The 12341-nt window shown below is 42.1% G+C and overlaps 1 protein-coding gene across 3 annotated transcripts in view; it reads left to right on the forward strand.

Annotated features, from left to right (window-relative positions):
- The window catches only part of ARMC8 (armadillo repeat containing 8), a 63049-nt gene that overhangs the window by 23571 nt on the left and 27137 nt on the right, over positions 1-12341 (forward strand). For all 3 annotated transcript variants that reach the window (XM_039696949.1, XM_039696950.1, XM_039696951.1), the window contains 3 exons: positions 2784-2926; positions 3018-3115; positions 10419-10511. In XM_039696949.1, the coding sequence (XP_039552883.1) occupies positions 2784-2926; positions 3018-3115; positions 10419-10511 (334 nt within the window). The remainder of the gene's footprint in view (positions 1-2783; positions 2927-3017; positions 3116-10418; positions 10512-12341) is intronic.

The following is a 12341-nucleotide window of genomic DNA, read 5'->3' on the forward strand; positions in this document are numbered from 1 at the left end:
TTTGGATATAATTTCCTGGATATCATTCCTAACACTTGAGAAAAAAAAAGCCTTAATCACTTAATTGCCCTTAGAAGGGCAGAAGTTGTATTTTATATAAATGTAAGTGGAAAATATTTGAAGAAGCCTTATAGAAGTTTGAAAAAAATCCAAACACTGCATTTTAAAACCATGGAAAATGCTCATTTATATGTTGTAAGATCCTTCCATCAGGTTTATCTAATTTCCTCTTTGTTGTAATGAGCTTTACTGCAGGACCACAGGCTGAAGAGTGTCAACAAGAACATTAGCACCTTTTTGCTGTTTAGACAACCTTTTCTGTGTGGCTGTGCTTTTGTTTTCCTCCGAAGCACACAAAGTGTGTTGTGGTGGTTCTAGCACAGCCTTGTTCAGTATTTCTGCTGGCTGATAAGGGATAAGGCTGCAGATCAGGGATCCAGGTTATGCAGGGATGCTGTGTTCTTAGAACATTTGAACTATGAACAAGTACCTTAATCATATTTTTAAGTTCCCAAAATCCAAATTATAATCTTCCCTTCTGTCCCCTGCATATAAATGCCAATTTTCTTCTTTTTTATCCTGATGATATTAATGTAAAGGAGGACTGCATGACATCTTTGCTGAATATGTCTAGGCTAGAGCTTGGGAACAACAAACCAGTCCAGGATGTTCCCCTGGACAATAGAAGGATGTGGATCTTTGTCTTTGATGCTTGACAGTACTTTATTATTTAAGTTTTATCTTTAGTGATTATATGGATTCTCTTCACTTGAAACTTTTTGTAATTTTATAGTTTGTCATGGAAGTACCTAATTTTCAATGTTACTTGGTGTCAGTTCTGTCTTTTAAAGACAGAAATAGAAAATATTACAATATGCATGTCTAGCTCTGTGAAACACCTGATCTGAACCTCAAACTTATTTTAAAGATTTAGAAAAGGATATTATTAGTATTTCAGGAACTTATTGTATGTAAAATGGGAACTTAAATTTTGATCTTCACTAATTATAAAGTTTAGGTAAGGCTTTCTATTTTAAGCATGTTAGACTTTAGATTGTAGTCAATGTGTTTAATTTTTGCTCTTTAAGAGAAGCAGAACTGTAACATTTGTTCCACGTGTGGGGCGTTAATGGGAAAGAAAATAGCAATTACTTTCCTTGGAAGAGAAAAGCCTTCAGAATTTTATGTGCTTTTGAATTTTTAAAAAATCCTTTTGGGGAAAAAAGTCTTTTTAGGATGTGATATTGAGGGGCTGGGGCGTGTCTAGGGAAGGGAATGGAGCTGAGGAAGGGGCTGGAGCAGCTGGGGGGACTCAGCCTGGAGAAAAGGAGGCTCAGGGGGGCCCTTCTGGCTCTGCACAACTCCTGACAGGAGGGGACAGCTGGGGGGAGTCGGGCTCTGCTCCATGGAACAGGGACAGGAGGAGAGATAACAGCCTCAAGCTGTGCCAGGAAGGTTCAGGTTGGATATTGGGAAAATCCCTCCTGGAAAAAGCTTGCCCAGCCCTGGCACGGCTGCCCAGGGCATTGGTGGTGGAGTCCCCTTCCCTGCAGGGATTTAAAAGTTGTGTGGATGTGGCATCTGGGGACATGGGGCAGTGGTGGCCTTGGCAGTGCTGGGTTAATGGTTGGACTTGATGATCTGAGAGGAGTTTTCCAACTTTAATGATCCTGTGGTTCTGTGACTGAACATTTCTGCATACAAGCAGCAGGTTATTTGTTGAAGGCCTTGATAATGGGAGAAGGCCATTGGTGTGGTCTGTACAGGGAAGACACAGAGCAGGGTTTCAGGACTTCCTAGTGAAAATGGAACAAAATAGTCTTGCATTTCTGAATTTCTAAATTGGCCTCTAGGTTATTGAAAGCTATTTTTAAAACGGTTGTTGCTACTGACATGTTTTAATTAGTAATTAGATCAATATTTACCAACACATACAGCAGAGGAGTCAGCCAGGGTTAGAACAGTAGATGAGATTGTGCTTTCCACATAGGAGCTCAATATTCTCTTCTTTTCCACGATGAATTTTAGCAAGGATCTCTCAATATATTTGTACATGACCACAGAAGCTTTTGTTTCCTGTTGTCACCTGATTCCACAGGATTGAGGGAGTGCTATTTTTCCTTAGTGATGATTTTACATACCACTGATTATGTATTTTGCTTCTTGATACTGTAGAAAGGATCCAAATAGATTGGGACCCAGATCATTGGCAAGATGGGCTTTAGGCTTGAAGTGATTCTGTTTAGCTCCAATACAGCTGCCTTTCTGCACATACAGCTTTCCTGGGCTTTCTTTGCTTATGTGATCATTTCTCAGTGTTCCAAACTCAGATTGCCCTCAGACCACCCCATGCTTGTGCTTGGTGATAGAGTTACTTTGCAGTTGTGACCCAGAAGAAATCACTGCCAAAGATAACCATCCCCACAATGGTAATCAGGTGTTAAGGTTCCCTTTCCCATCAGCCTCAAACTGCAAACTCATTTCCTTCAGCTGAGATTTGGGATCTCCCTGTTGTCCTGAAAGGCCCATCCTGGATGTCAGTACTGTGACAGTACCTTTTTAAGAAAGAGCAGTGGGTTTTTTTCCTACACCAAGTAAAAGTTGTGTAGGAACACACAGTGTGAAAAGGTTGTGAATGAAGTGTTACTCTACTGTTTTGCTCAGTCTTCATCTTTCTTTTAAGGTTTTCATCATCTTTGCGTAGCAAAATTCAGATTATTTTCCATTAGACTTAAATTTTCTCTTCCATATGAATTTTCCTCTAAAAATACTTGTGTTTGCAGGTTGCTGTATTTACTCCAGCAAGAGACCTCAAGCACGGAGCTGAGAACAGAATGTGCAGTGGTCCTGGGCAGCCTTGCCATGGGGACAGAGAACAATGTCAAATCCCTCCTAGACTGCCATATTATCCCAGCCTTATTGCAAGGTACTCCTCCCTTGATGGATCTGTGTCAGTAAATGTTCCTAAAGTACTGAAATAAACAAAGACTGAATGGTTGATGTGCCCATATTTATAGGATTGCTCTCGCCAGATCTGAAGTTTATTGAAGCTTGCCTGCGATGTCTCCGTACCATTTTCATCAGCCCTGTAACTCCAGAGGATCTGCTGTACACAGTAAGTTGTAAGCAGATTGTTACGTCTTTTTAAAGGCTGTAAAGAGGGTGGGAGTGAAAAATCTTGTTGTCTGGAGTAGTAATAAGGCCTTGTTTGAGCAACAGCATTAGCACTTCTCTCCTGCCTTTAAGGCATTTGGTGTCTCTGACATTTATGGCTGGTTTGATATCAGCTGGTCACAGGGTAGCCCACTGATAAAGAAAATACCTATATGTTCAGACTTGTGTGCAATCTTAAGGAGGAAAAACTGTCTCTAAATGGTATTTAGAGCTGCTGTTATCAGAGCTGTACTGACAACAATTACTTTCTAAAAGTTTGTTTTATCCAGCATTGTCCTCCCTCTCCAGCTGGGAGAGGGCTTGCTCAGTTTTTGTACTTCCAGTGGAAGAGCTTCACCTCTAAAATGTCTCTGCTCTTAGTTATATATGTGTGATTTGCATTTAGGTGACAGGAGGATAGAAAATGTGCCTCTCCAGGTGCTGTAGTCCTGAGTTTGTCCTGGAGCATGTGCCAGCTGGGCTGTTGGTGCTGGCCCTGGTTAGGTGACTGGGCAGAGCCCTCTCTGAAGGCACTGCTGTCCCTGGGGTTTGCCCAAACCCAGGGACTGCCTCTTAGTGGGGAAGGAGGGGCAGGGAGAGTTCAGCAGCTTCCTTTGCCCTGGTGCGAGGTGAGCCATGGAATGGAAGCTGTAGTGGACCAGCAATCTCTTCCTGCTTGGAAAATGGGATCATTGCCTCAGTCTGGGGGAGGTCACAGAGCAGCTCCAGCTTCTTAGAGCAACTGGGCACCCACAGTGGGAACCACTCTGGTCCCACTCATTGAGAGCTGCTGCTTGCTGAGGAAGTCTTGATGCTTACAGAGAAGGGCACAGCTGGCCTCTCATGTCTTACTTTCTCTACAGTTTGGCTGTTAATAGTCAACAGATTTTCTTTGTGATTTTTTTGTCTCATTCTTATGCACTGCTGCAATATCTGTTTTGTTATCTATTCATTTTTCCAAAGAATTTTTACATTTTCATTCCAGACACAGGTAGGCAAACTTGTTATTTTCTATGGGCTCAATCTTACCATACACCTATTCTGAATTTCATCTGCCAGTTAGTCCATCTCAGAAAGTCAGCTTGCATTTAGTGTGTATAGACAATCAGCCAGCTTTGTCCTCCACTGCTCACTGCCTTTTTTTCCAGGTGTTTGGTGATTGTTCAGTGTGGAAAACCTCAATGCATATTGTATGTGTGAACACCAAAGGCACCTGTCCAGAGGGATCCAAGGGCTTCCTCTGTGTCTTTCTTTGGCTTCACTCCATGCTCCCAGATTCCCCCAAATCAGCCTCTAAGAGTTGTAAGTGCAGAGGCATCTGCTTCCTGCTCTCAGCCTCCAGAGAGGGGTTTAAGATGACTGTGTCCATTAACAATCCATAGCTCTTCTTGGGCATCAGTGCTCAATAGGGACTTTTAATTGCTCCCTGTCTGGAGGAGGGGTTTGATGTCTTGAAGGGAGAGGAAGGGTTAGAGAAATGGGCAGAAATGGGAAGGAACCAGCATTAGCACAGAAATAATTCCTACCATGGGACCAATATGCCTGAGGATTGGATTTGGTGTTTCATGCTTTGCTTTCTCAGCTGCACAGCAATGACATCAACTGCTCCCCAAGTCCTTCTTCAGGCAAATGGGGTGTCCTGGAATTAACCATAACTACAGGAAATTATCATCTGGTGAGGGGTCCTTGCTCCTTAGTTCACCTGTAAATCCCATTTTCCCATTTCCCATTCCAGTTAGACACCTCAAAGTTAATTATTTTATGATTATGCTTAAGGTCCTATTTCTGCAAATCCTTTTTTTTCCTTGTCTTGTGGGAATACCCAGAGCCATGCTTTGAAAAGAGCTGAATACAGATCCTTTGATAACATGCTTTTCTTATCTCTTGGAAGGTACAGCCCCAGCCCACACTGCTGTATTTCACAAGGCAGCAATTGAGACATTGGCTTTGCAATTAAAGGAGTAATTATGGGCCTGATGAACAGTTCATGGTAGACATTCCAACAGTGAGAACAAGAGGAAGAATTCAGAGCTCCCATGTAGCCACCCTGCTCCCTCTTTGTTTCTGGTCCCAGCAGCTCCAGGGAGACTTTCACCATCTCTGTGCAGCTGCAGCACTTGAAGGTCTGTCAAGTTCTGTCCTTTTCAGGTCCTGTTTTGAAAGGTAGGAGACCAAGTTTGTCAATGGCTTTTCATTCCAGCCCAGCAGTTCTGGAAAAAACTTCTGGAGAGTTGGATCTTGAGTTGTGTCTAACATGGAAACTTTCCCAGAATTTTTTCATGATTTGACTGCAGAGAGAGGATGCTCTCTCTCAAACCTTGGGCAGGACTGTTTCCAGGACAAGGTGTTGGGAGTTAGCTTAGAATCTCCAAAGGTGTTGCAGTCATTCTAGAGGTTTCAGAAGACCTCTCAGTTAAAATCCAGGATATACAAGTGCTTTAAAGAGTGCAGCTTAAAACATTCCTTTCTGTTTGTAACAGGTGCACATCACCCACAGTAATGGGAATATTTCTCCCAGCAGAAGTGCTAGGTCTCAGAGCTACACCTTTCATTTTGAGCCTCTCCTTATGGACAGAAGCCTGAAGGATCAATTGCTGACAGTTTTGTGTAATTCATTCTGTTCAGTTCCAAGGATAAAATAGTTCTTCAGAGGTGGAAACATTCGGGCAGTTTCCTGTAGAAACTTAGGGTTTGTACTGAAAAAATGTGCAGATCCGTCCATCCATCCAGGCAGGTTTTTAGGGTCTGATGCTGAGCTGTGACACCAGGTTATATCCAGACTTGCTGTGCCAGAGGAATCCTTGTTCATGGAGGCTTCCTACACAGGCAGTGTGCAGGATTTGGTGCTGAGACCCATTTAGTGACCATGCTGCATTTGGAAATGAGGAATGACATGGAGTTCAGGGGGACAGATCTGTTGAGGTTCAGACATATGTTCAGACTTCTTTAAATTCCAAGGTTATTGTGCATGCAAACCAGCCAGTTCACTGTAGCTGGGTGTGTTTTGGCTTGCTGAGTAGATGGAAGCTCTAAGGCAAATCCAGTTTGACTGAGTTCCTGTTACTTCAACTCCTGATACCTTATTGACAACAGAAGAATGGCAGAAAACGTTTCCAGCCCATGAAAGCATTCTGCATGTTTCCTGACAGATCTTCTCAGTTGTCATTCTATTTTCCTTGCTCAGTGGGACCCAGATACAATTCCAGTGGGAGCTTGCTGTCTGTGCTGGCCTTGCAGGAGGTGCATTCCCTGCTGGGAGTGCTGCCCTTACAGGAGTTTGGAGAGTGAAGGCACTGCAGCAGGATGAGACTCTGTCCTGTAGAGACAATGAGGAATCAGTTTGAGAAGTCTCAGGTCTTAGAAATGATGAGTGAAAGGCATTCCTGCTTCTTGGGCAGGTTTGGGATGAAAAACCTGACGTCACCTGGTATTGGCCAGGCTTGGTAGAAGGGAGGAGGCACACCTGAGAGGATCAGGATATCTCACACTGACTAATAACCAGGTGTCTAATGAGCAAAGAGCCCACACTGCCAAGTGTGCACGTGCTCCACCACAGCTCAGTGATCCACAGTTCCTAAGGGAGGAATCTGGGTCAGCCTCTCATGCCTTACTCCTTCTTTCCTTCTGGCTGTCTGTGGTGGCTGAGCAAGGCTGAATGTTCTCCAGTCCAAACTGCTTCCTAAAAATGAGAGTTGTAAAAGAACCAATTCTAGCTTATAGAGCTCGAATTCAAGTTATTTGGGTGGACAGAAGCATTTCAGTTCTCTGACTTGGGGAAAAGAATAGCAACCCTCAATGAAAAAGAAATGTTTTAAGAGTAGATCTTTACAAATTTTGTGTTAAAAAGGAATATGAAGAAATTAGGTATTGGGATCCAAGCAGGTAAATGTAACTGCTAAGTCTTTCTAAGTTCTGTTTGTATGGACAATAATTTTGTTACAATATGTATGATACAGAGGTATTTGTCCTAAGTTGCCTGTAACTGCTTTGTTAGCAGATAACATTTTAATGGGTTTGTGAATGTCATTGTTTTAACTGTAGCTTATGAGTGTAGACTCAATCTCACTAGGGCTGCTAGGAAGATCCTTTGTTATTTAGATACCAATACTGAATAAAAGTGGAATTATGTAGCCTCACACGGGCACCTAATCACTGTTCACATTTCTTTGGAAGTCAGTTATGTCCACACATCCCTTAGTTCTTTCTAGGTTCTTTTGTGATGAACATGCCAAAATTCTTTTACAAGTTGGATATTATAGCAAAATTGTAGAGAAGAATTAACAGTTTTCTTAAAAAACACATTAAGGAAGTCCTCTTGGAACTTTCCAAGAGTTTTTAACCTTTTCATACTCACCACACTTCAGATTTGATAGAACATAATGAGAAGGTGTATAAAAATGTCTATAAATAATTGCTTCTTAAATGTATAGTCCAGAATATCTAATAATACACATTTTTGTGTATTAGCAGAATTTCAGGGGACTGTGACTGTGTTGTTTGCAAAGATTCATTAACTCTTATATCATATGTACAATGACATTGTTGGGGTCACAGTGGCACCACAAGTACCCTGCCCCAATGTTTGATGGCAGAACAGCCCCGTCTCATAAATGCTACATGAAAATGGTTTTCATCATCCAGTATGAAAACCTTCCCATCCAGGAAGTCACCACTGGGTCATGGTGCCACACTGGTCAGTAAAACACAAAACGCCATGTGCCATTTCATTCCCATTTCTGTAGCTCTGCTGTAGAGCTTCCCAGCAGTTTGAGGCTCAATTTCTGACTACTTAGATCTTTACCAAAAACTTCCAGTCTATAAACTGCAGCTGGAATACTCCTGTGATCAATACTCCTCTGATCAATACTCCTGTGATCAATGCTGTTGGATTTTTAGGTGAAACTGGACCATTGCACAAGGATGTCACTGCTCAGGATGCAAAATAAGTGTTTGTTGGTTCCTTCTCTGATGTTGCACATTCATCTGTCTGGATTAAAAGAGTTTAACTGAATAATTATTTTATTCAAAGATGTGCTGCTTTAATAGTTGCAGCCTGAACCCTTTGAAATAATTCAGGTTTCATAGTCAGGGATTTCCCTGCAGGAGATTTCAGGTCTTGCATCTTACAATATAAAGCTCCTTTTTTAAAGCATTCCTGCCTGTGAATCCTGGTGTGTCTTTCTTCTCTTCTCCCTTTCCTCCTGGCTTCATGATGGTTGTGTCTCAGGGGAACTTCATAACTGAGCAGCCTCTTAGCACTGATTGTGATGTTGTGTTGAACACTGATGGGGCTTGATGCCTCCAGCTGCTGAAGATTTGCAGAAAAGGACAAGAATCTGTTTTAATGGGTCAAATGCATTAAAACACAGAGGAATCCTGGGTATATTGTCAGTTGGTGTTGCTTTCACTCAGGGAAGTTGGGAACAGGCAGCCTGGAGAGGGTGTGGGGTCTCCCTCACTGGAGGTATTCCAGTCTGGAATGCTCTGTGCCCTGTGCTCTGGGATGGCCCTGCTGGAGCAGGGAGGCGAGACCAGGTGACTGCTGGGCTCTTCCAGCCTGACCCATTCTGGGATTGAATTCCCACTATTGCACTGCAAGCAAAGCAGTCCCTTGCTGGCCTTTGGGTTCTGAAGTTTGGCTCTGGGCTCTGTGTGAAGGCAGATCAGATGGAGCTGCTGTGGGCTAAACCCTGAAAATGTTGCTTGAAGTAGGTAATCCCTTGGTCTTCCTATGCACATAAGCATGAAATGACCATGGATATATGGCTGGTGTACCTGGGAGAAAGTCATTATAAATAATTTTCTCTCTGGATGCTGAGATGCCAAATGAGGCTGTTGCATGTTGATCCTTTCCAGTTGGTGAGAAACCAGCAGTAGAAACAAGTTGAGTTTTTGCTCAGTGTGTTTCTTGGCTCTCTTGGTCTATTGTTTTCTGTAGAGAATAAGAGGCCTGGATTGTCAGCAGCAAAGCTTCCTAAAATAAGAATGATAATTGTGTATATACATAAGTAAAAAATATTAAATAAATACTGCAAGCTTTGTATAATCTCAAATATTTTTGCAAATAGGGGAGACTGGTACATGTTTATTTTGACAATATTAAAAAGTGTGGTGGGAAATTTCCCAAGTAATTGGGAAGCAAAACTTCTCATAACCAGAGTGTCTCTGTGAAGACACAGTCACTGAACAGTCAGTGCTGCTTTCAGTGCTCTCACAGGAGCTGAGGTGCAGGAAGGTTTTGCTCTAATTTCAATTAACTTCTCTCTAGATCAGGGGGTTGTAATTCATCATTGTGCGGGTAAAATGGAGTCTTAGTTTTTTTGGGCCAAGATAGCACATGTGCTTTGGAAAGGAAGGCTCATTCAATCCTTCACTCTGCTCAGCTCCCTTTATCTCATGGAAGTAATTTATTTTACCCGCTTCCAAACTAAAATATCTATTGTTTCTTTTAATATCACCATAGTTCCTGCCACTAAAATGTGCTGGTAAAAATAACTGAAAGCTTTTGAACATTATGGTTTTGTAACTCACCACAGAGATAAATAACTGGATGTGTTTGCAGAAGACAGCTTGTCACAGAATCATGGGAAAGTTTGGCTTGCAAGGGACTTTAAAGATCATCTTGTTCCAACCCCCTTGGCGTAGGGAACCTCCCACTGAAGTATAAAGGTTTTCTTTTGCTGATTTATTTGGGATTCTCTGTCACTAGTGTCACACACACTGGCAGTGTCTATAGTGTGTGTGTGACTGCAAGACAAAGGACATGATGACTGCCCATGAATCAGTTCCAGGGGACTGTGCCCTGTCCAGGATGGCACCATGTTCCCTCCCTGCTCCCTTGGACTCAGAGCTGGGAGAGGAGCTAGGTCAGCCACACTGCTGGGAACCATACTAAGGCAGCTCCTCATCTAATCCCTGTCAGTGGTCATGTTTGATTTTGGTATGTTCCCCCCCCCCCATTCTTTTATTGGTTTTGTCCCAAATATTTTGGAGGAAAATTGCAGAAGTTTTATTCCTGTTATTCCTATTTATTCCAATTGCACTAACCTTTTATTTATTTTCCATGGGGATTTGGCTCAGAAGTGTCACTCATGCCTTCAGCCTTTAATGAACTGCTTTTAATGGTCTTGATCTGTATCCACAGAAGTTTTGGTGGAAGGAAGAACACTGAGTGCAGAATCAGGAGTGCTCCTTTAAGTAACAAAGTGCAAAGAAGCTGTGCTGAAATCCAGTGTTAACACTCTTCTTTTCTCCCTTGTTTGCAGGATGCTACAGTTATCTCCCACCTCATGGCACTGCTCAGTAGGTCTCGATACACACAAGAATACATATGTCAGATCTTCTCCCACTGCTGCAAAGTAAGAAACAATTCATGTTCTCCGTGTTTCTGACCTGCAAGAATTGTGTGTGTGCTGCCTTTTGTGGCAGGAATTTTGGGCCAGTAGGACTGAACTGGTACTGCTCTGCATTTGCTGCAGATTTATTTGGGTTGATATATGCTGCTCTGCAGTACAAGAAAATATGCATATCTGGGGGGTTTATAGGCTTTGTCTGCTAAACAAAGCCAACAGTCTGGGCAAGCATCAGTCTTGACTTTTAGCACTATAAATCTTGGAACACTTCTGGTTTTCCTCTGAAAGTCTGAGGGTTGTGTGAGCATCTCTTTGCAGAGGTTGTGTAGCTGCTTTCACTTGTTTTAAATACAGGGACTGTTCTCTCAGAGGTGCTGTTGGTTGAGAGGAGAAATGCTGTTCTCAGCTGAGCTCTGTCAGTTACAGGTTCATCCAGATACGTGTTCATTCCTGCTATGTAATGCAATTCTATTGATAGGAGAAAACTGATTTAAAACCAGCAGCAACCCCACCCCAAACGTAGTTTTGTCTTTCCCTTCCCCCACTCCAAGTTTCCCCACAGCACTGATTTTAATTGTTGCAGGTTTTTGGGAGTTACTGTACCAGTGAGTTATACAATAACTGTATCAAAATAATTCAGGGTAGGAAGGGAGCTTTATACAGCATCTTTCCCTTTTAGTAACAGTTAAAACTAAAGAATCAGATTGTGTACTAACAAATGAGAAAGTTCCTAAGTTTATGAATTTGTAAGTATTTACCTTGAAAAATATCTTTCTGCCTTATCACTTAGAATGAGTCCCCTGGAACTGTGAATTATTCCTTTGTTAAGTGTCTGTGTTCTTCTGCCTTGACTGTTATTTATGTACATTCATCCTTTTGCATTTCTTCTGCTAAATGAAGCTGAGGACTGAAAACTGTCCATTTTGTGAGATATAATAATAGGACTCAGCTGATGATGTTTAGGGAACTGTTTATAGAAAACATGAAGACAAAATCCTACACTGGGCCATGGAGGTTCACATATATACCTAATAGTAGAAAAAAAAGTTTGGTATTTATGGAACAAAAATGGAGCAGTGAGGCACCTCCTGTTTAAGTGGCCCTTGAAAGTCTCCTTGACAGGCTGAGGAGCTTGAACAGGTGAAAAATCAGGCCATGTTGGCCTACAAGAAAAATAACCCATGACTAATTATGGGATGGTGAAAGAGTCGGTTTGTACAGTCAGGGGTTGGCTCTGGGAATATAAACCCTGTTGGCTGGGAGAGAACAGAAAACAGTTATTGTCATCTTTTTCCAAAGGAGTTATTTCCTTGTAGCTCCTGCAATTCCTGGTGGCTTGCACATCTGAAATGTTGTTTACAGTGCAAATGCACAGTCACTTCACAAGTGAGGAAAGTCTTCTGAGCTCACCATTCCAATTGGAGTGCCTCTCCAACCCCAAATCTCTCTCAAATTTTAGAATGAATGTCTGGAAAAAATCAGGGTTTTGGAAGGAAGTTGTTGGCTGTGTAAACAGAGAGAAACTAGGCTGCTACAAGAAAGACAGGGTGATGGGTATGAGTGTGAGGAAATGGTTGCATTTGCAGAATAAACAGCTGCATAACAAAGAAAAATATTTGAGGTTGAGTAAACAGATCATCACAAATGTTAAATTGATCAAGAACTCATTCTCTTGCCCAAGCAAATGCAGCTGTTCAGCAAAAATCTGAAATGTCCCCTTCCTTCTGTTTTGTTTAGTTTTGGCCTTTCAGGTTTATAATGTCAATGATTGTATTTTCAGACAGAACAAAATGCACCTAATACAATGAAGACACATTTGCAGGGGATTTTCTCACT

Source organism: Passer montanus, unplaced genomic scaffold (assembly GCF_014805655.1).
Source record: "Passer montanus isolate IOZ18808 unplaced genomic scaffold, ASM1480565v1 scaffold115, whole genome shotgun sequence".
In the NCBI taxonomy this organism is placed as follows: Eukaryota; Metazoa; Chordata; class Aves; order Passeriformes; family Passeridae; genus Passer; species Passer montanus.